General features: G+C 37.9%; 3 protein-coding genes across 8 annotated transcripts in view; 1 reads left to right on the top strand and 2 right to left on the bottom strand.

Annotated features, from left to right (window-relative positions):
* The window catches only part of LOC128254040 (uncharacterized protein DDB_G0271670), a 62504-nt gene that overhangs the window by 24541 nt on the left and 18623 nt on the right, over positions 1 to 19340 (bottom strand). Inside the window, exon 1 of one of the 5 annotated variants that reach the window (XM_052982817.1) lies at positions 12754 to 12856. The exons of the other annotated variants lie outside the window; for them this stretch is intronic. The gene's annotated coding sequence lies outside the window, so the exon portion shown is untranslated. Of the gene's footprint in view, positions 1 to 12753; positions 12857 to 19340 lie in introns of those variants that run through there. 5 annotated transcript variants of the gene reach the window in all.
* LOC128254044 (uncharacterized) lies at positions 278 to 1963 on the top strand. Its single transcript, XM_052982827.1, has one exon. It carries the CDS (start codon positions 278 to 280, stop codon positions 1961 to 1963), a length of 1686 nt encoding a protein of 561 aa, XP_052838787.1.
* On the bottom strand, positions 11733 to 13222 carry LOC128254048 (uncharacterized). Of its 2 annotated transcripts, XM_052982837.1 has the most exons (4): positions 12926 to 13222; positions 12754 to 12856; positions 12579 to 12701; positions 11733 to 12362 (listed from the first exon to the last, which is right to left on the bottom strand). In XM_052982837.1, exons 1-3 carry the CDS (start codon positions 13172 to 13174, stop codon positions 12583 to 12585), a joined length of 471 nt encoding a protein of 156 aa, XP_052838797.1. In that variant the 5' UTR covers positions 13175 to 13222; the 3' UTR covers positions 11733 to 12362; positions 12579 to 12582. The 2 variants fall into 2 exon arrangements, with proteins under 2 accessions (XP_052838797.1, XP_052838796.1); XM_052982836.1 differs by lacking the exon at positions 11733 to 12362 and having other exon boundaries at positions 12560 to 12701.

Below are 19340 nucleotides of genomic sequence, written 5' to 3'. Positions count from 1 at the left end.
ACTTCCTCAACAAAAAATTGAGAATATGTTTTCTTTAAATTTTCTTTATAGATTTTTTTCCCTTCTTATACTTTTTTTTTACATCGGCACTTAAATAATTTTTGATTATTGACTCAAATCAATTTTAATTACGTATTTTTGACCCTTCCGAAGTCCGTAATTAATGGCGCATAACGAGTTTAACCAACTAATTAGTTAACCTAATTTAATTAACTAACGGAGCTTACTTTCGTAGCTCCCTTACAAAGAAGATTCATTCTTTTACAAGCTGTCCAAGATGTCGCTACTTAGAATTATTCTTATTATCATTTTTCTGAGATTAGTTTTGCCTAATCCTGATACAATCATCAAGCAATTGACTGTGGAGCTGAATATAAAAACACATATTTATTTCGGCTATACGATGGAAACTTTTGAAGGACTAAATTTAAATACCAACCAGCCAAAATTGTTAGTTTTACGGAATATAAGTGAAGAACTAAAAAACCAACACGACGAACCAGTGCTTGTTATAATAAAATTGGAAAAGGATTTAGATTTTAATCTCAAAACAGTGGAGGTGATAAGGTCCTATTTCACAGACAGACAATACAATGATATAATGCTTATAGATACAGGTACGAAAGAGGAAACCAGTTATATGGAAATCGGAAAAGCTTACTGGGATGCAGGCTTTCCCTATTTGTTAATTCATAATTCTCAAGAACAACTTTGGTCAATTAAACCTTTTCCCCACTTGGAGATAAACCCGACAGATATTAAAGGGTATGTGAAGAATAGAAAGAAGCAGAATTTAATGGGTTACCCCACGCGTGTTTTGGTGACCAACGATCCACCGCATTGCTTTGTGGATGAAGAGGAACCACCTAATTCACCAAATCGCTACAAAGGCAGTATAATAAATATTTTGAAAATATTTGCCGATCATCTGAATGCGACTTTTCAAGCGGTTCCTTTTCCAGGACTTCGACGCTATTCTACCGAAGAATGCTTGCAGACGGTTAACGACAATAAAACCGATGCATGTGGGAGTATTTTTATAAAAACCTACCAATATGCCACCAGTCAGCCAGTTCGCTTGAATCGTGTGGCTATAATGGCACCCTTTGGCAATCCCATCGAGAAGTTCTACTACTTTTTTAGGCCCTTTGACCTTTACGTCTGGATCGGCACTGGTATGATAGTGGTCTATATAACGACAATGGGTTCTTTGCTCCATCGCTGGCATTTCAAAAACTGGGATGTGGGTCAGTATCTCCTGCTGGCCCTGCAAACTCTGTTGACCCGCGAATTGTCTTTGCCGCAGTGTTCGAGTGGCTCCAAATTGATGTTGCTGCTGTTGCTCTTTGCCATAGGCTTCATTTTGTCGAATTTATATGTGGCCCTTCTCTCCATGATGCTGACCACGAAACTGTATCAGAGACCTCTGGAAAACTTGGCTGATTTAAAAGCAGCCAATGTGAATATACTGCTGCAAACGCACAATATCAAACCGAATTCCGTTTATGGAAGTTCAGAGGAGTTAAGGGAGAGATTTCTTCTGGTCGAAGAATCCCTGCATAAGCAGAGAAGAGATGGCTTGGATCCAAACTATGCCTATGTGGACTCGGAGGATAGAATGGACTTCTATTTATATCAACAGAAATTCCTGAGAAGACGCCGAATGAAGAAGCTTCCCAATCCCGTGGGTCACACTTGGGCCGTTCAGGTTATCAAACAGAATTGGGTATTGGAAAAATACTACAATCATCATGTACAGCGTTTGTTCGAGACTGGCTTGCAAAACAAATTGGTGCAGGATGTCCACGAATTGGCCGTTAGAGCTGGCTTCCTGCACTTCCTACCCACCCGAACTGAAACTATCGAACCGCTGCGACTCGAGGATATTGTGATGGCTGCCATGGTCTTGGGCGGCGGACACGCCCTCGCCGGAATCTGTTTCCTGGGCGAGCTACTCGCCTAATGGACTCCAGCTCCAGCTCCAGTTCCAGCTCTAGCTCAATCTCAATCACAATCACGGGAATGGCAATAGTTCCGGCTGGCCATAAAACGGTTAACACCCACGCAATAAAGCGGAACCACCCCTAAGTGTATCACAATTTAAAGCGATTAGGGTCACAATAAAGCAACAGAATGAGAACCCGCATGCGACATCCGTTAGCAGGACACTCGGAAAAAATTAAATTATAAGTAAAATTTCGACATTAAAAAAGAAAAAACAAATAAAAAAAACCAAATTAATGGTTAATGGTAGATTTATACTAATAAATCACCCTCACTTATAATTACCATTTATAAGAAAAATGTTATTAAGTCTACTGGCTTAAATAAATGCTTTCTGATTGACCCAATATAAATCATATTTCCTTGGATCACAAATTTTTTGTAAAATATTGCAATTTCAAACCTATTTTAAGTTAAAGTATATTACATTATTTAAGGCAACATTTTTAATGTATTCGTTCCTGAAAACGTTTTAAAGTTATGAAGGTATATTTTATAATTACATTTTTTAGACTTTTCTTAAAAGTTTTATTTTTAGCCTTTTCCAAAAATCTTTTTAGTTTTGTACATATTTTCTTTATATTTTTCAAAAGCAATATCTTAAATCTGTATTCTATTCATATTCATAATATTAGTTTTGTCTTTAATTTATTCTTACACTACACCTTTTTTTCCAAGTGCATTATAAGTATGTCAATTGGGTGGCATTACTCTACTTCTCCCAACGGAAGTTGCCAAAAATGCAGCAGTTGATTGAACATTGATTGACAATGGCTCCCGGACAGGATGCGGAATACAAGGAGGGCGCGCGGTCCACTGACATTCGATTCATGGACTTGGACGTGGACATGGGCATGGACATGGACATGGACATGGACATGAACATGGATGTGGGTGTGGATGGGGAAGTGCCTCTGCTCCTTGCGATTCCCTTTGTTTAACGAGACAATGGCGATTTGTGCACCGTGAGCAGTCCACTCCTCGCTCTTTTGTTGCCTTCTTTGCCATCCTTGTAATCCGCCCATGATAATGGGCCATTGTCAGAATCGATGTTCGATGTGGAAGCCTGATTTCTGATTTCAGACGCCTGCCGATGACGACCAATGACAGCCACTTGGCTTGCCAGTTGATTGCTGACGCACTTTGGCACAGACACGGATTGAATCGAATTGGATTCGATTGGACTGGATTGGATTGGATTGGATTGCCCCACTGGGTGGCACTTTAAGCTCATTAAAGTCGGGCGAAATTAGGTGTATGACAGCCAGATAGATTGGCTGTTGATTAGAGGGGTGTGAAATAGCAAACAATTAGCCGGCTTAAAAGGATTATTTCGGATAGTTTGAATAGTGGTCGAAACCTAGGAAGTATATTCATTTTATACTGATAATATTTCAAAAGTACACCCAGGAAAAAATCAAGGTAAATTCAATTATATTCATTTTGATTTAATTATTTTCGGTACTGATTAAGCACCGAAGCTTGTTGTTTTTGACTCGAAAGTATGAAAAAACTTAGTTTAAAAAAACATTTAGTCTACACTTTTTCAATTGGATAAACCAATTAAATATGTTAATAATTACATTTTCATGTTCTCAGTTTATTTTAAGTAAGTTTATATGTAGAAAAACAATGTTATATTCAAATATTTTAGTGTTTAATTTTACTATGTGGTTTTTCTCTAGGTGTAGAAAGGGTTGAATATATTCTCGCTTCGATCCCAACTTAAAGAACAAATAAAATTGGAGGGATTACAAAAACTATTAAAATTCAACGAAGGCCAGTTTCGTTTTCATTTCCAAATGAATTCTTAATTAAGAAACACAGAAACCCATTGAATAGGGCTTACATTTAATGATGTACATGGATCTTAGATTAAATTAGGATTGGTACTTTGCAGTGCCACACATAAAGTTAGCATGTGGTCAACCCATCAGGATTACTTCTGCGCATTCTGTTTTCAAACAGCAGACCAAAATGACATTTTAATTTCCCCCAAAGCGGTCAGTACTCAAAAGATAATTATACTTTTCAAATGTTAAGCGAAATTAACAGAAACCTTAAGTGGGATTAAGTTGTGTTGGCTTCCCCTTCAACGAGGTGATATCTTTTGTTCGGTCCAAAGGTTGTTTCCTGAATTAATCGGTTCCCCGATTTCATCACTCCCGTGACTCAGTTACCATTTTCGATGGGACCTCTCCAAAGCCTTAGACCTCCAATAAGCTCGTAAACAATTACTTTTCACTTTTTTTGCGACCCAGTTATCGGCACTGTTGCCAACTGCCATGAAGCGTACAGCAGCTCCTATATTACGCGTAAGAAAGTCGGGTTAAGTTTTGTGAAAATATTGGCCAAAGTCACGGGCCCACAAACAGATTGCCGGATTGCTATCGCTGTGACGTCACAAGGAATGTGCCTCGCAGATTGCCACCGATTAGATTCGCTTACAAACAACTCGAAATATGTTAAGTTAAGTTGTCAAGTGATGGACGAGGGTTATTTATTAGTGAAATAAAAGTTCTTAGACGTGGCTGTCATCAAGATGGCTGTGATGTTTTTTGCACCTCCTCGAAAAAGTCAATTAATCGATTTTATGTGAAGTTGAGATCTTGAAATATTTTTAAAGGGAAATTTTTTGTAAGATTACAGCTTGGACCTTTTTAAGAGGTATAGATAGTGATTGGAATTTTTTTGCGCTCTCTATTGAGTACTAAAACGTTTTAAATAACACTTGATTAAATATCTTAGTATTTGTAGTTATCACATTATTTCTTATATAATTTTAACTATTAAGCAGAATAAAGAGCATGTATTCAGAGCTATTAATAATTATTTTTAAGCGATGTTTGTAATGTTTTTTAATGAAAAAAATTTGGAAAGTTAGTAATATTTTTAGTTATCATATTGCTTTTTATATTGTTAAAATTGCTGAGCATAATAAAAAGAATGCATTCTATTTCATTTGCCATTAGTTTTAAACGATGATGGTAAAGTATTTTCAATAACAAACATTTTGGAGGGTCGTTTCCCAATAGCTGCATTTATTTAACGAGGCCAACAATGACCCCGTTGAGGTCACACTGTTGCCAAAACAAATCCCAAACTCAAATCAATCTTTATTTTGGCAATTTTTTTCGCAGGGCTGGTCGGTGGCTTGGCCAATCAAGCGGATACCGCAAAAAGCTAATTAATTTTTTGCGCTGCTCATTTGCCGTCAACGGCAGCCGAAAACGCTCATCAAACTGATTGGACGGCCGGCGGCGTGGGTGGTCACTTCACTTCAGCAATTTAGCCAACTACTCGGCTTGGCTTTAATTGCATGCGCCGGTCGCCGAGAACCTGCCAAAGACAGGCATTTAAAAAGACGCAGCTTATTGTCTGCTTAATGGCTTCCAGTGAGCCGCGCTGCTGTTTTGGCCAAAACCCATTGCCAACATTGGATTTTTTTTTGTTTTTGGTTTCGGCTGCCTCGACGTTTACCGTTTGGCCTTTTTGACATCGGCGTGACAACCGACTACGCCGTTCAATAAACTTAACAATTTAATTTGCCATTTTGGCAAACAAATTGTTTTGTTACGTTTCGGTTGATTTCTCCATTTTGAGAGAGATTTGATTAATTCAACGAAGACACAAATACACTGGTGAAATAAGATGTATCAGATGTTTACCGTTATGGGATGGTTTCATGATTATTATCACCTGAAATTAATATTAAAATAGGAACAAATACTAAACACAAAAATTTGTCATTACATTTGGAGCAGAATTGAAACTATGAACTTAATTTGGGTCCATCAGAAATATTTGAGCTTTATTTGTCAATACAAATCCATGAAAAATAGTTTTATTATCACACATTTATGAATTAGAATTAAAATGTTGTATTTTATTTCAGCAACATCACTCTCCAATAACAAACATATGTCTCTATCATAATAGGTATTTTTTTAACTTTGCTAATCTAGTAAGAATAAATATATTTCCATTTATGTTAAGTTCTTTTTTATTGTTTTATTATTTTTAATTTAATTTAATTTTAATTATGCTAATAAGTATACAGCCGGAAATGCTGTTGCCCGGACAAACTCAACAAATGTTTTTTAAAACTCAGTATATAAAACATTACTATTTGCAGTTGATTATCGCGTTGACAGCCCCATGCGGCGGTGGAACGAGTTGGCAGCCACGCTTTGGACCCACTTGAACTTTGTGGCCAACTGCTGACCAGCTAGCTCCCTAATCGCCCTCTCCCTCGCACAGCTGCCCCTCTCACTCGCACACTAAGCGCCGCTATTTACTGTCAATCATCGCGGCCTTGCGATGGGTGGTGGATGGTGGGGTATGGGTAGCACCCAATCAATAACAATGACTGATTACGATTAAAATCTGGGCCCACGCGCTACTTGGCCATTTGGCTTTTGGCGAGCCTCCATTTGGCCAGGTTTTCACCTGCGAAAATGCCTGGGAAATGAGTCACGCTTCGGGGTATCGTGTGGCCAAAAGTTATAAGGAAATCTTTGACAGTTGGCACAGGTGAAAGTTTTTCTTTGTCGGAAGGCTCAACGAGATTGATCGAGTGGATAACCTTCAAATGGGGAATGCTTTTCAGTTATAAGAAATAATTATATTGCCTTCAAGGGTACTTTCTCATTATTCTCTACCTGGAAATTGGAATTGCTCTAGTTTGACTATTTATTTTGGTTTTATAAACCCATTTTTTTTTAGAATATAACATTTCTTTTGAATGCGATTAAAGGTAAAACAAAAGTTTAAATCGTTAAGTACCTTACTTCTCTTAAAAAACGTTGTATAGTATTACCCAAATTGAATGACCTGAGTAGCATACATAAATCGAACTTTGTGATTCCCTTTAAAGCACTTTTAGATGACTGGGCACTATTTGCTGGTCTTATCAGTCAATTGAGGACGACTGGGACAAATCGGGATGACGTGCGAATCTGGCATTAGAGCGCCACAGCTGGCGGAGATTTATGGTGCGCATAGTGGAAAGCCTCATAAAGATTGCCCCGAATAGCGAAATCAAAATAAATCGTAAATAAATCGCAGCGAAATTCCTCGTTAAAGACTCCTTGACACCGGCTCTATCGGATCGTCTCCAGTGGCATCCGCTCGCCTTTCTACGGCGGACTTTGCTATCGGATCGTATATTACCCGTATATTCGACGGGGCGGACAGCTACCTTATCGGCCGGGTAACCTGGCTATTTTCGGTTTCTGCGCCAGGCTAATGAGCTTTAATTGATTCCCTTCCAGATTGGTTTACGACCATGCCCATATATCTGGACAGGATCTTGTGGTTTCCTTTTTTTCGGTTTTCGGTTTTCGGTTTTCAGTTTTCGGTTTTCGGGCACGTGTCGTCGTCCGCTTGTATCGAGTTTGTTTTTGGGGCCGACCGCAAAAGCCAAAAGCGTATTGAGTTTTACACACATTTGCTGCTGTTCCCAAACATGTAAACAAAAAACCGCAAAGCCAACAAAATATCAACCTGCCAGTGCGGAAAATGTGGCCTGCGGGCGAATCGTGTTTGACAAGTAATAAAGGTGATTAAAGCAAATCTAAACACTTGCCACAGGCCAGTTAATACGAATAACGCTGGACTGGGGAGTGGGGATCACATCCAAATGTCGATGGGGCAGGGGTCGAATCGTTTGTTAATCAAAATGCAAATGTAATCAATAGAACGGAAGTGCCTGCCCCTCGACAGACCTGTAATTTGGTTATTGTAGTAAATGTAATAACATAATGGACCAGTCGTCCGGTGAAAGGGGAAAATTGGGTGGTCGTTACAGTGGGTTAGTTTTTGAATTCGGATACAAAATGTAATAGATTCAAAATTGATTAAAGGTAATAAAATGATGGTTAAGTACATTTTTGGTGAACTTAAGTCTCTAGCCACAAAAGTAATTGTGTAATCAGATTTATAATATTATTTCGAATATAAAAATACGTATTAAATATTACAAAAAAGGTAACAATAAGGTCTTTAGAAAAAGTAAAGAGAGAAAATAAATTTCGAATTTCTTTTAATCAAAAATAGGTATTTTTATACGTATACTATAATATTAAACAATTACTAAACTGAAAAGGAACTAAGAATACCTTTCATATTAAAAGTTTTGACCTATAAGACTCTACAAAACTTGTATCTGCCAATACGAACATCTTAAAACAATATATAATTTAAAGATATATCTTTGAAATTTAAGTTCTTTGGGCCATCAAATTGTGACACTGTTAGTTGCCACAAAAAATCGCCCCCTTTTGCGTAATGAGTCTAGCCGGAGCTCTCCCTTAGCCGCGACCCTACTGCGCCCCAAGTTGCATGTCAAACGGCATGAACATGCTGCAAAAGGTCGCCACACCCCCAAAACAGCCCACCCACCTGCTCCACCCACCCACTTTCACCACCTGGTCCGCTGGCCTTTTGGCATTTCGGCTGCCATTTTCCTGCGGAAATGTACGCCAAAATGTTTGCGTGCCTCCAACGAGTATGAGAATGTAATATGTTGGAATATTTGAAATTTAAGAATAACAACGTGCCAAGGAGGGGGTCTTTTTTTTGGGTGAAGCAGGGGATTTGTAGAAAAAAAAGGGGGTGGGGCTGGGGATGACTTGGCAAATGGCGCCGGCAAATGCGTTCATTGAACTGCCAGAGCGATGCAATAAAATCAACAAAAAAACACATTTAAAAGGAAAATAAATATGTGTAGGATAACTGGCGACGAGGAAAAGCCACGACGGAGGGCAGTTGGCTGAAAGAGGGAAATAGGCAGGGGGAAATGGAAAATGGGAGTGGGACGATCTAAGACAAACAGTGAGCGGATTTATGGGGTCGCTTCGGGTCGTGCAAAACGGAAGCGGAAAGACGCGAAACTGGCAACTGACACACAAACGCAGGGCCGAGGGGCTAAGACATTGCGGGGAACCACAAAAGGAAGCTGTCGAAGGACTGTCAACCCTCACTGCTACTTCGACTACACTTAAACAGCAATACATGCAACTGAAAAAAACATCTGTTTCAAAATTATTATCCTTTTTCATCCTTATTTCAAAATGTTTTTGTATCCCTTGTTCATGCCCCAAAGAAATCCAATTATATGTGCAGCTTTCAAAGTGTACTTTTTTCTAAAAAAAAAAATCCAATCATTAAAATATCCATCAAATTTGTTGTACTGTAGACAGTTGTTGTTATAAAATTATAAATAATACTCCAAATAAATATTTAGTTGTATAAAATTAAATTAAATTAAAATAAATTTGTGGTGTTATAAAGGTTACATTAAATTTAAATTTAAATTTTTATAAAACTGAAAATGTAAAATGCAGTAAAAGCACAGTAGTATAATAACAAAAGCACTTAATTAAGATTTTAAGTCATTTTTGTTTTAAATTTAAGATTTTGAAGTTTGTGATTCTTATTACCCTACTACAACGTTTCATTGCTCTGTTCTTCTTAATCGTTTCTTTCATTTTTGTTGGAGTTTAAAAATTTTTCGCAGTGCACTTATCCGCATGCCTTTCTGTCTTGTGCTTTTTTTGTTTGGATTGGCAAACGGAAGCGAATTATGTTGCCTTATGCGACGAAAGGGTTCAAGACACAAGCTTCGTCCGAGACGATATCACTCTGCACCTGGGGTGCAGAGTGTCCGTGTCCTGGGGTGAAACTGATATGTATCAGATACAGTATCTCGTGGCCGGTTTAATGTGCAGAAAATTTCAGATTTTAATGATCCATTCGGGTATCGAATTTTTCAGCGCCCCCTACATTACTTACGCCTCGATGGGCGGGCAATCGCAAAGAAATCTGTAATTGGCACGGCTCATTGCATAAGCGGTACAACGCGGCGGATTATTAATATTTGCCAACTTGCCGCTGGAAATTCAATAGATAATCATGGCGGCAAATTATTGTGAACGAGGCCAAACATTTGTAGTGGATTGATTTCCCGTCATAAAACAGATTTGTTGGTCTAGTATTGAATAAAACACAAATCAAAATAGGAGTGACTTCTTCCCTTGTCCGCCACGATAAGATTTATTTGGACACATTTGAAACTGTGATATAAAATAATGAAATTCCTTCTGCATTCGATCAGATATTTGCTATTCAATGGTGATAAATCAAGTTCTCTTTGGCAAACAAATAGAGTATACTTTATATTTAGCCGATGAACACGGGAATTCCTTGGAAGAAATATCACTTATTTTTACGGCTAAACACGTCACTTTTAAGTTCCACGTCTGAGGAGCATCCATAAATTTGTTTTGCCTAAGACCAGTTAATCTACGAATCAATGTTGTCACTCTTTCGTTTTCAAAGTGAAGTTAAAAGTGAGAGTGAACGATTTTCTTGTCAGCTGCCTAAAAATAAAACCCAGCGAATGTGAAAATCTTTTCAATTCAGATAGTGAGGTAATCAACACTTAAAGACAAAGTAATGCGAAAACTTAAAATTATAAATTATTAATAAATATTAATTATTATATATATTATATTATTATTAGAAGTAAATTTAACTTTACTCTACTTTTGGTTCGAAGTTTGCCTGTTTTTATTTTCCAAAAATGGGTGTGGCTGCCTGTCAGCAAAACTGTGGCAAATGCCACGCCCCCTTGGCAAAAGGGCAATTTGCTGCGCTTCGTTGCGCGTGGAAATTATGATTTTTGCTTTTGTGAAAATCTCATTAGGCGCTGAAAAAGGATGCCGATTTTTGTAGCCATAAATATAGGTTGCCTGCCGGCCACGATTTGCAACTCAACTTTGAGCGAAATTGAAAAGCTCACCCGCCCGCCATCCTGGGGTTAAACGCGTTACGTGCCATTTTAATTAAGCGCAACGTTTTATGGACACATCTTTAATGGCACCGCATAAATTCTAGGTGGTATGGATTCAAGTCGGCAGCTTGGATCACAGGGGTTTTCAGATCCAGGGCATAAAACGCACGGCAGGCAGTCGGAAAGTGAATTTTATGCCAATCATTAAACAAAGTTGTGAAACCGAACCGCTTTGTATCGGGAGTTATGTCGTTGATAACTTTATCCCCAACTTTGTAGCGAAGCGGAGCGAATCGACGGAGCTCCTTTCCTTATCGATTGCCCGATAATTGTTTGACACAGTGTGTGAGCTGCACTCGAGGGTGTCATTCAACCCGACTGCAACTGTATCTGGTATCTGGTATCTGTATCTGTATCTGTATCTGCATCGGGTAAATAGGTTTTATGATTCTCTAAAGCCCTGATCACTATGACTGGATGTTTGTGCAAGCATAGGGTCACTGCTATGAATCACTATTGAAATAAAATTTGTTTTAGATTATGAAAGAAAGTGGGTGTTGAATGTTAGTCACACGCTTCGACGACACAAACGATCTCTATTTAAATTAAATTTGAAAATGAATCTGAAAGGAAATGGCAATATGAATGTTGTATTTGATTATTACTTTGCTTACTATTAGTCACTCTAAAAGACGTCATGAGCACATAACCATAGTGATGCTCCACTTTAAATGTTAAATCTATTTATTTGTACTCACTGAGTTATTCATCATTTAGAAAAAATGTTGTGAACATATTTAAGGCACTTCTTTAAACTTTTATGACTGATCATTTATTTATTTATGGATTTAAGGTGATTTATTATAGCATTCCTTTGTAGAGGCAAATAAAAATGGCAAGATAGTTGACCTAAGTAAATTAACGTCCCATAAATTGCCTGGTATATACATTTTTTGTTTCCTCTCTAGTAAGGAAAACTACCTTGTGTACTCAGTGATTCATTAAACAGGAATTTCACACTCTTTGAGATATTTTTAGGTATCACAAGTGACTTGGATTATCCGTTAATATACGCTTTAATTTATAATGAATGCGCAACCATAAACTGCTCGTGATCAGCGTTGATTTGGCTCGTTTGTACCTTAAACGATTTCAGAGCTCATTTACTCGTCGATTTTTTGCATATCTCATGAGCGGCACGAATCCGAATTGGAAACGGAATGATTTATTTGCATATGCAACACCAAAATGCACTCACAAAATGAGCTTTTAAGTGGCCGGCCCTCGACTTTCGACTTTTATTTTATTTTTTTCTCGTCTGATGTTGACTTCACCCTTTTGGAGGAAAAAAACCCAAAAAGTCGGCGGGAACTGTCACCAAGTGCTCCACATTTGTGTGTAAAGCTTATTAAGAAATGCTTATTCCGCCCTCTGTCTCTTTCTTTCTGGGGGAGCCTTCATCTCTCTCTCTCTTTTTTTTATCGAGTTTAATGGATTTTTAATGAGTCTGAAGCGGGGCTTTTGACGGCATTTTCGGAAAGTGCAGTTTCATTATCGCTTAATCCTGTTTGCATTTCAGGAAGGAGGAAGATAAATACACAAATAAATAAATAAGTCAGCTATAAATGGGGATTGTAAAGACTATTGTGATCGGATGGATGATAAAAATATTACCAATTTTGATTAACGAAATTTAAAGTGTGAGTTTTTTAACTATTACTTTCTGGAGACAAATTGTATCGAAAATTTTTTGTGTTTTTTATTAATATTTTTTAATGACCATTTTATGCAGACGATTCGTTACTATTTTCTTGCTCACTAACTTCTTGGCTGATAACTGGACTAACCACGTTCAATTCAGTATAGTAAGATCTCACCACGATCAAGCTATAGCCGATACCAACTAAAAGATAACTTGCATTTTTGATTGTTAGATATCAGATTCCGAGTCTTACTTATTCTGCCGATCGCCCAGTCATCCAACAGCACGGTGACGAGAGTGAACAGGAATATGATATAGTTTATTAACAGCCAGGTGCCGATAAGCAGAAGATTGTTCTAGTTATAGATGGATACCATTTATTCCATTTACTTTTGTTGAATTTGAAATGAAACAAATGAACTCACGTTGATCGCGCCATAGATTAAAAGAAAATGGTCTATCATTAATACCCAAATTACGGCTGTCACTCCGGCCACGCAGGTCCTGGTGTCCATGGTGCGAAAGAATTCGACCACTTCGTCTGGATATTTGTGGGAAATAATCATTTCCAACCCGATGCTGCCCATGACGAAGTCCAACAGGCCAAACACGGCGCCCACAATAATGACGCCATATTTCAGGGGTAAGCAACACAAAAATTTTCGCAATTGCATATTTGTTTCAAAGCATTAAAACTGAAAGGTAATGCTGGAAAGTCTAGATTAAAATAAACATTCGTTTTAAGTGTTAATGCAAATACATATATTGTAGCGTAGATTATATTAGCATGTCTTTTAATCGAACTGCTTAACATCCATATAATTATTTAATTTAATGGTGTCACACCAAAGTGGTTTATATAAGTTGGATTTTAAAGCTGGTATATGGCCTTTACTTTATAAACAAAACTGCTTTTTAATTGATTTCAAAGCTGAATTATAAGAGAAGGTTTAAGATTTGTAGGCTAAAGTCTTTTGGTACTATTTAGTTTTCTATCATTGGTTTCAAACCGGAATAATTAGATAAAGTCTAGGATTAGTTATCTAGTGCCTTTGGGGTACTATTTAGTTTTGAAAGCTCCAAACAGAAATATTATGCATTTAACCAACTAAGTTATATCCCAGTTTATATACATTAGAAACGTAGTAATGTGAGTCCAATGTCCATCCGACACTGAATCACCTGTCTGTGTAGGAGCTAACTGAAATATCAGTTAGTGGTAGCCCGTAATCCTACACACTGGACTCTAGTATTTGGCCATCGGACAGTTCCGAGAATTGTGGTTCTGTAGACAGCAATTAGATAGACAAAGACAATGCCAAACAAATCAAGTCGAATACAATAAACGCCGTGGCATTTTATCAGCTCCGAATCAGACGTAATATCAGCCCCCAGGTTCTCGAGTGTCGGGCCCTCAGATCCCCAAGTTTTGGTTTACAACGCAAAAAAAAAAAAAAAAAAGAAAAGGGTTTGCTGCCTGAACATTCTTTGTTCAATCAAGTGACGCGGAAGCGACACAATCGTTTGATAACAGATAGCAGTTGGCATTCCAGGCCCTCACTTAATCATGGCCAAAATATTTGGCCAAAGTCTTGCTGGAACTTGCATAAGGAGGGTGCAGAGTCAAGACCCCGAACTAAGGTCGTTCGCCTGGGCAGATCGATTGATAAGGCAATTCGGCACTGCAAAATGTGCGATCGAGTGGGGGCGACGAGTACCAGTACTTCAATCCAATCATCGGCCAAGTATTTTAATTGAGCGCCTGTAATCACAGCCTTAAGTTTAGCCCATTAAGGCTGCACAGTGTTAGCCAATTCTACACGACTGTACTCAAGCAATAGTTACCAAGTGTGACTGACCTAAGTCACGGTGATAATAAACTTTGGCATAAACTTTGCCTTTTTTTGGAACCAAGGCACTAAAATAGACCGACAAAGTGGATTAGGTCATTAAGCCAACCCGATCGGTTTTTAATGCCCCTCCAGCGGAAATAAACTAAAATAGCATCAGTTGCCATATGTAAAATGTGGTCAAGCTTGGGTATTATTAACTTTCTTTCACCCATGAAATAATCTTTGATTGGAGGCAAAATTTGGTAGCACAAGGTCAGCTATCGAAGCACTCGTTTGGCGTGTGGCAAGCATTCTACACAATCGTTTATCGATATCGCCGAAAGTGTTGCTTCAGTTGTTAATCCAAAACACAACAAGGTATTTGACAAGCGTACTAATTGATTTGATTCTCGTGCCGGTGTGTTGCGCCAACAAAATGCGATTGTTGCGAAATCACAATAAATGGTGGAAGTTATTATACCCCGTGAAAATTTTGGTGAACTTTAGGGAATTTAATAAAAATAAGTATGAAATATTTCAAAAAATCGAATTCTTTTAAAAAGTTTTTAAAATGTTTGGGTATTCTTATAATCAAAAACAATTTTCATCAATTTATTTATTTTAACCCTTATTTTAGCTTATCAAGGAAACGAAAAATAATGTCTTAGTTTATCAGAGAATATAAAAAGCCATGCATTGTCTCGATTTATGCTACCTAAATAATATATCATACGAAACCGTTGTCAAATATTTTGGGTGCATAGTAAATACTTGGAATTCCTTCGGTATAAATATTTACATTTCAGACACCCCTTAACCCCTCTTTTCTAAGCCCTTTCCGTCTTCATTTTTAGAACTTAAGACCAGCATAAAGTAATGTAAATTACCTATTGCTAAGTTTTGTTTTTGTACAAAGGAATTTTAAATATTTTCGGCGTAATGAAACCAAAAAAAAACCTGAGAAAACTACTAAAAACTAGACCTTGTTAACCAAAATTTGGTTTCAATTTTGGTATGGAAAACCCAAGAGACTGAGACTGTCTGAGTCACAAGTTCTTTAAACGCGTTCCAGTCTGTTGTATCTGTTGATAGACAAATATAATGCTTCGCAATGTGGAATATTCCGAGAGCCTTTTGGGTTCTTTAGCCGACAGTTGCCTCACTGATAAGACAAAATGCGTTTTGCAATAGCGGAACAGCTTTATAAGACCCCATGAATAGACCTATTTTGTGTTTGTCTTCAGAGAATGCGGAGGGTTCGCGGTGGGCTTCGCCTTGCATGTTACAGGAAATAAACAACAGGCCGTAATTATGCAGCTCAAATATGTAGTCGTGTTTATAACAGTTTTCCAGCCCAGACGTAGCCAAAACATCCAAATCATGGTAACTGGTGTGATGGCATGGATATGGCATGTGTGGCATATGGCAGAAATCATCATCATAAACAGCTCGTCGGCTGTCTTTCTGTCTTTCTGTCCGTGGTTCTGTTGTCAGCACAATCGCAATCACAAAAAGGCCGCCTGGCGCTCAACTGCCCTCAGAACGCTCCATAAAAATGGGGGGGGGCGGGGGCGGGGATACACTGAGCGGAAGTTTGGATTGCGATAAAAGCGAAAAACAGCCAGACAGAAAGGGAGAGTTCTCTGTGCATAACCCAAAAAGAAAGCTCTGGTTCCTGCGGGGCTTTTGTGAGTTGGAAGACAGTGAAAATATATGAAGTAGGGGGATCTAGAAGTGGGTCGCTTGCAGTTGACATAAGCTATTGCAATGACAGGTGGGAGTGCTTGGGTTGGTCGTAAAACAGCTAGGGAAAGTGATCGCGGGGGTCCGATTTTATAAGGCCGTAATAGCACAATAAATTTAATAAAAGAACTTAAAAAAATAACTACACAAAACAAGTTTGTAATCAATACACAAATTTTTTAAGGAAGTTGAACTTCGTTAAGAAAGTAAACGTTACTGTTTATAAGGGAGTGTATATAAGAAACGTATTAGATCTAATATTAACTTCCTTACTTATAAGAATATTAATATACGAAATTATAAATGTGATTTGTTCAAAATATGTAATACTTTTATACAATACAGAAAAATTTTGAAAAAATAAATTCCCCAGAAAGCTATTAAACTCATGAACGATAAAAAACATTTCAAAACAATAGTCTATATGTACATTTATCATAAATAATTACCGATAACTCCTTTATTGCACAGAAGCCATAGTATTTCCGTTTCGCGATAATTCGGCCCCATAAAAAACTCTTCCCAAAACAAAGCTTCCGAACTGCTACGGCAGCAAACAAATACCAAACAAAAACCAATCGATTATCACTTTTGATGGGCTGCCAAATGGGCGCTTATCTAAGTGCGCAAATACCGGAGACCAACACCAAACAAACCCAGCCCCTGGAATTTCGCTCAGTGCACTGTCAGTCATTCAATGCCGCCTTTATCGACGCTGTGAGGGCGCTAAAGGCAGTGAAATGCGTGTCAGATAGGACAGTCCGAAAGGAGCCCCCCCTATCTGCCATTATAACAAATAACAATAATATGAAAAAATAATTGTGTCTTTCTGTTTGCTCTATATGTCAGCTCGAAGCGCCGGCCAGGTGAAAACAACAAAAAAGTGCTCCACGAACTCCGGAGGGTCTGTGCTTAGCCTTCCCCATTTAGATACAGATATACCCATACCCATTCCCAGCCGATTGGGCTGTCAGTATCTTTATATTAATCAATAAGAGCAGGTCCGATAAGATTGCGGAGCTTCGTCTGCTGCTGCTGCTATCAGGTGTGGCAAAGTGGGTGGTGGGTGGTGGGTTAGGTGCATAGTGTCATTGGGTGGCCAAGTGGCGGGGGATATTGGGCGGCAAGTGGGTGGCTGTCTTCCAAAGATAGCTTTTTTGGCCTATTAATCGGTGTGAGAAATAACTTCCAAAGCCAAATGCTTTAAAAGTTCTTTTGAAAACATATTTTAAGTACTTTTTTTAATTTCTTAATTTTTCAACTATTACATATGATTTCTTAATTTAAGTTAGCATGAGTAAAGAAAAGGAATTATATTCTATATGAAACCCTAATTGGTTGCATGCGGTTAACTAGCCAAAAGAAAAAAATGTTTTGTTTTAAACACATTGTGCTTAGAAATTATGGATTACGATTGGTTAGTTAATTACATTTAAGTATCGTACTAACATATGGTTGTGATTTTTGACGAAAAAACCAAAATTATTTAAAATATTAGAAGTTTAAAGCTCAACTCCAAATCCTATAAAACCAATATTTCACCCGTATTTTTTAGTTCCACTTTAAATGGTTTTACCAAAAAGTTAGTGCAATCGTTGTTAATAGAGAAAATTTTATCATCAATTTAAAACCATTATTTCTAATGTTGAATTGATAAAATTCCTGACTGACATTCGCAGCAATTATTAATGTATAGATTATACTTTTTGGCCACGTAGTGGGTACTTCTTGGCCTGCTATCAACTATCTTGGCCCACTGTGCGCCATCAATTTCGTGTGCGACAATAATATTTACATAAAAAAAAAACAAATATTTGCCAGACCAATTTGTTATTCAAAGTAATAATAGTGAATGCCCTGCAAAACATCTGCGCAGTAAAAAGGCTATCTTAAGCTGCGATTTATTTTAATTGGTCGGGAGACTAACTGCTCAAAAAACTCTAAGCTTATATAAAGGGTTAAGCATCATGTCCTAGGCTGAGTTTGTTCTTTTTTTGCACCTATTAATATGATATTTTCTCGTATTTCAGACTTATCTTAATCGATAAGAACTTGAAGCACATGTCTGGTCAAGTGCGGAGGAATTAAATTGAAATAAGGTGTGCGATTGGCAAATTACTGGCGATATTTAACATTTTAATGATATGATAGCCGAAGAATAGGCTGGCAGCGATGGTTTTTACACCCGTCAAGGCAAAAAGTAAAATCATAAGGGATGTTTATCAAGAGGATATCAATTAGTCAGCTTTCAGCCGAACGTCATTGATATCAACATAAATCTAATGGAACACTTTATCCCAGGAAAACTGCAGTATTTGCCCACACATTAGCAAAGTCAACAGCGGCAGATTGGAGGAATAAAAGGAGGACTCCACATCGAAAGCGGAAATCGTGGCGTGAAAGTCGGAAAAGCATTTTACAGCAAAAGCCTTTTAAGGCTGAAGACCAAATCGATTCCACAATCGAATGTTTTGTCGGGTAGCATAAATCAAATTCACTGACAATGTCAAGGGGTCTTAACTCCGCCCATCGTTTTCGAAGAAACAAAACTTAATTTACGACTTGGCTGCGGGATCATATCATGTTCATATCATATCAAATTATGTCCAGATAACTCAGACCTCTTGTCTGGGTCAGCATTATGTTTCCACTTCTCTAGATTGGCAGTTCGAGGCTTGATTTGGGAATTTATTTCAATTTTGTCACTCACCATACACACAAACAATTAAACCACTAAAAAGTTACAAACATTATAACTTGAGTTGGCAGAACTTTTCGAGTGTGTGAGGGCTAGCAAGCTGTCATTATTGAATTATGATTGTTGCCAACTTGACCTTTAGGCAAACTCCAAACGTTAAGGAATCCCACTTCCCAGTGACAACTATCATACACCTCGCTCCTGCCAAAGTTTGTGGCATTCTTGAGGTAGCCCTAGCCCGATTTATCAATGCCAGTCAAAGTGATTGCGGGAAACACGTTTTATTCGCACTCTCCTATCGCGAAAGCACGTTTTTAAAACGCGACGCGAAACTTTCCGCTGTTGACCAAAACAATGCCGATCAAGATAATCACCAGAATCGATCGCCGATATCGAGACAATAACAATAACAATAACAATAACAAGTTTGGGGGTTTGGATATTATGGATGATGGCCTTGGGTGGCGGGTGCCATGGATGGATTTCCATAACGAGAAAGCCGACTAAATTCAAACCGCAGTAAAATTCTTATCTGGCCAATGCAATTAGAGACCGACTTACATACAT

Source organism: Drosophila gunungcola, assembly GCF_025200985.1.
Source record: "Drosophila gunungcola strain Sukarami chromosome 2R unlocalized genomic scaffold, Dgunungcola_SK_2 000004F, whole genome shotgun sequence".
In the NCBI taxonomy this organism is placed as follows: Eukaryota; Metazoa; Arthropoda; class Insecta; order Diptera; family Drosophilidae; genus Drosophila; species Drosophila gunungcola.
The sequence above is the reverse complement of the archived record's forward strand: the minus strand, read 5'-3'. Positions and strand labels throughout refer to the sequence as shown.

What these genes read in the sequence shown, in the direction of transcription:
- LOC128254044 (XM_052982827.1), top strand. Translation starts at nt 278, where the DNA reads ATGTCGCTACTTAGAATTATTCTTATTATCATTTTTCTGAGATTAGTT.
- LOC128254048 (XM_052982837.1), bottom strand. Translation starts at nt 13,174, where the DNA reads ATGCAATTGCGAAAATTTTTGTGTTGCTTACCCCTGAAATATGGCGTC. An exon ending in TAATCTATGGCGCGATCAAC is followed by an intron (nt 12,857 to 12,925) that starts GTGAGTTCATTT and finishes ATCTATAACTAG; the next exon opens with AACAATCTTCTGCTTATCGG. An exon ending in CTGGGCGATCGGCAGAATAA is followed by an intron (nt 12,702 to 12,753) that starts GTAAGACTCGGA and finishes GTTATCTTTTAG; the next exon opens with TTGGTATCGGCTATAGCTTG.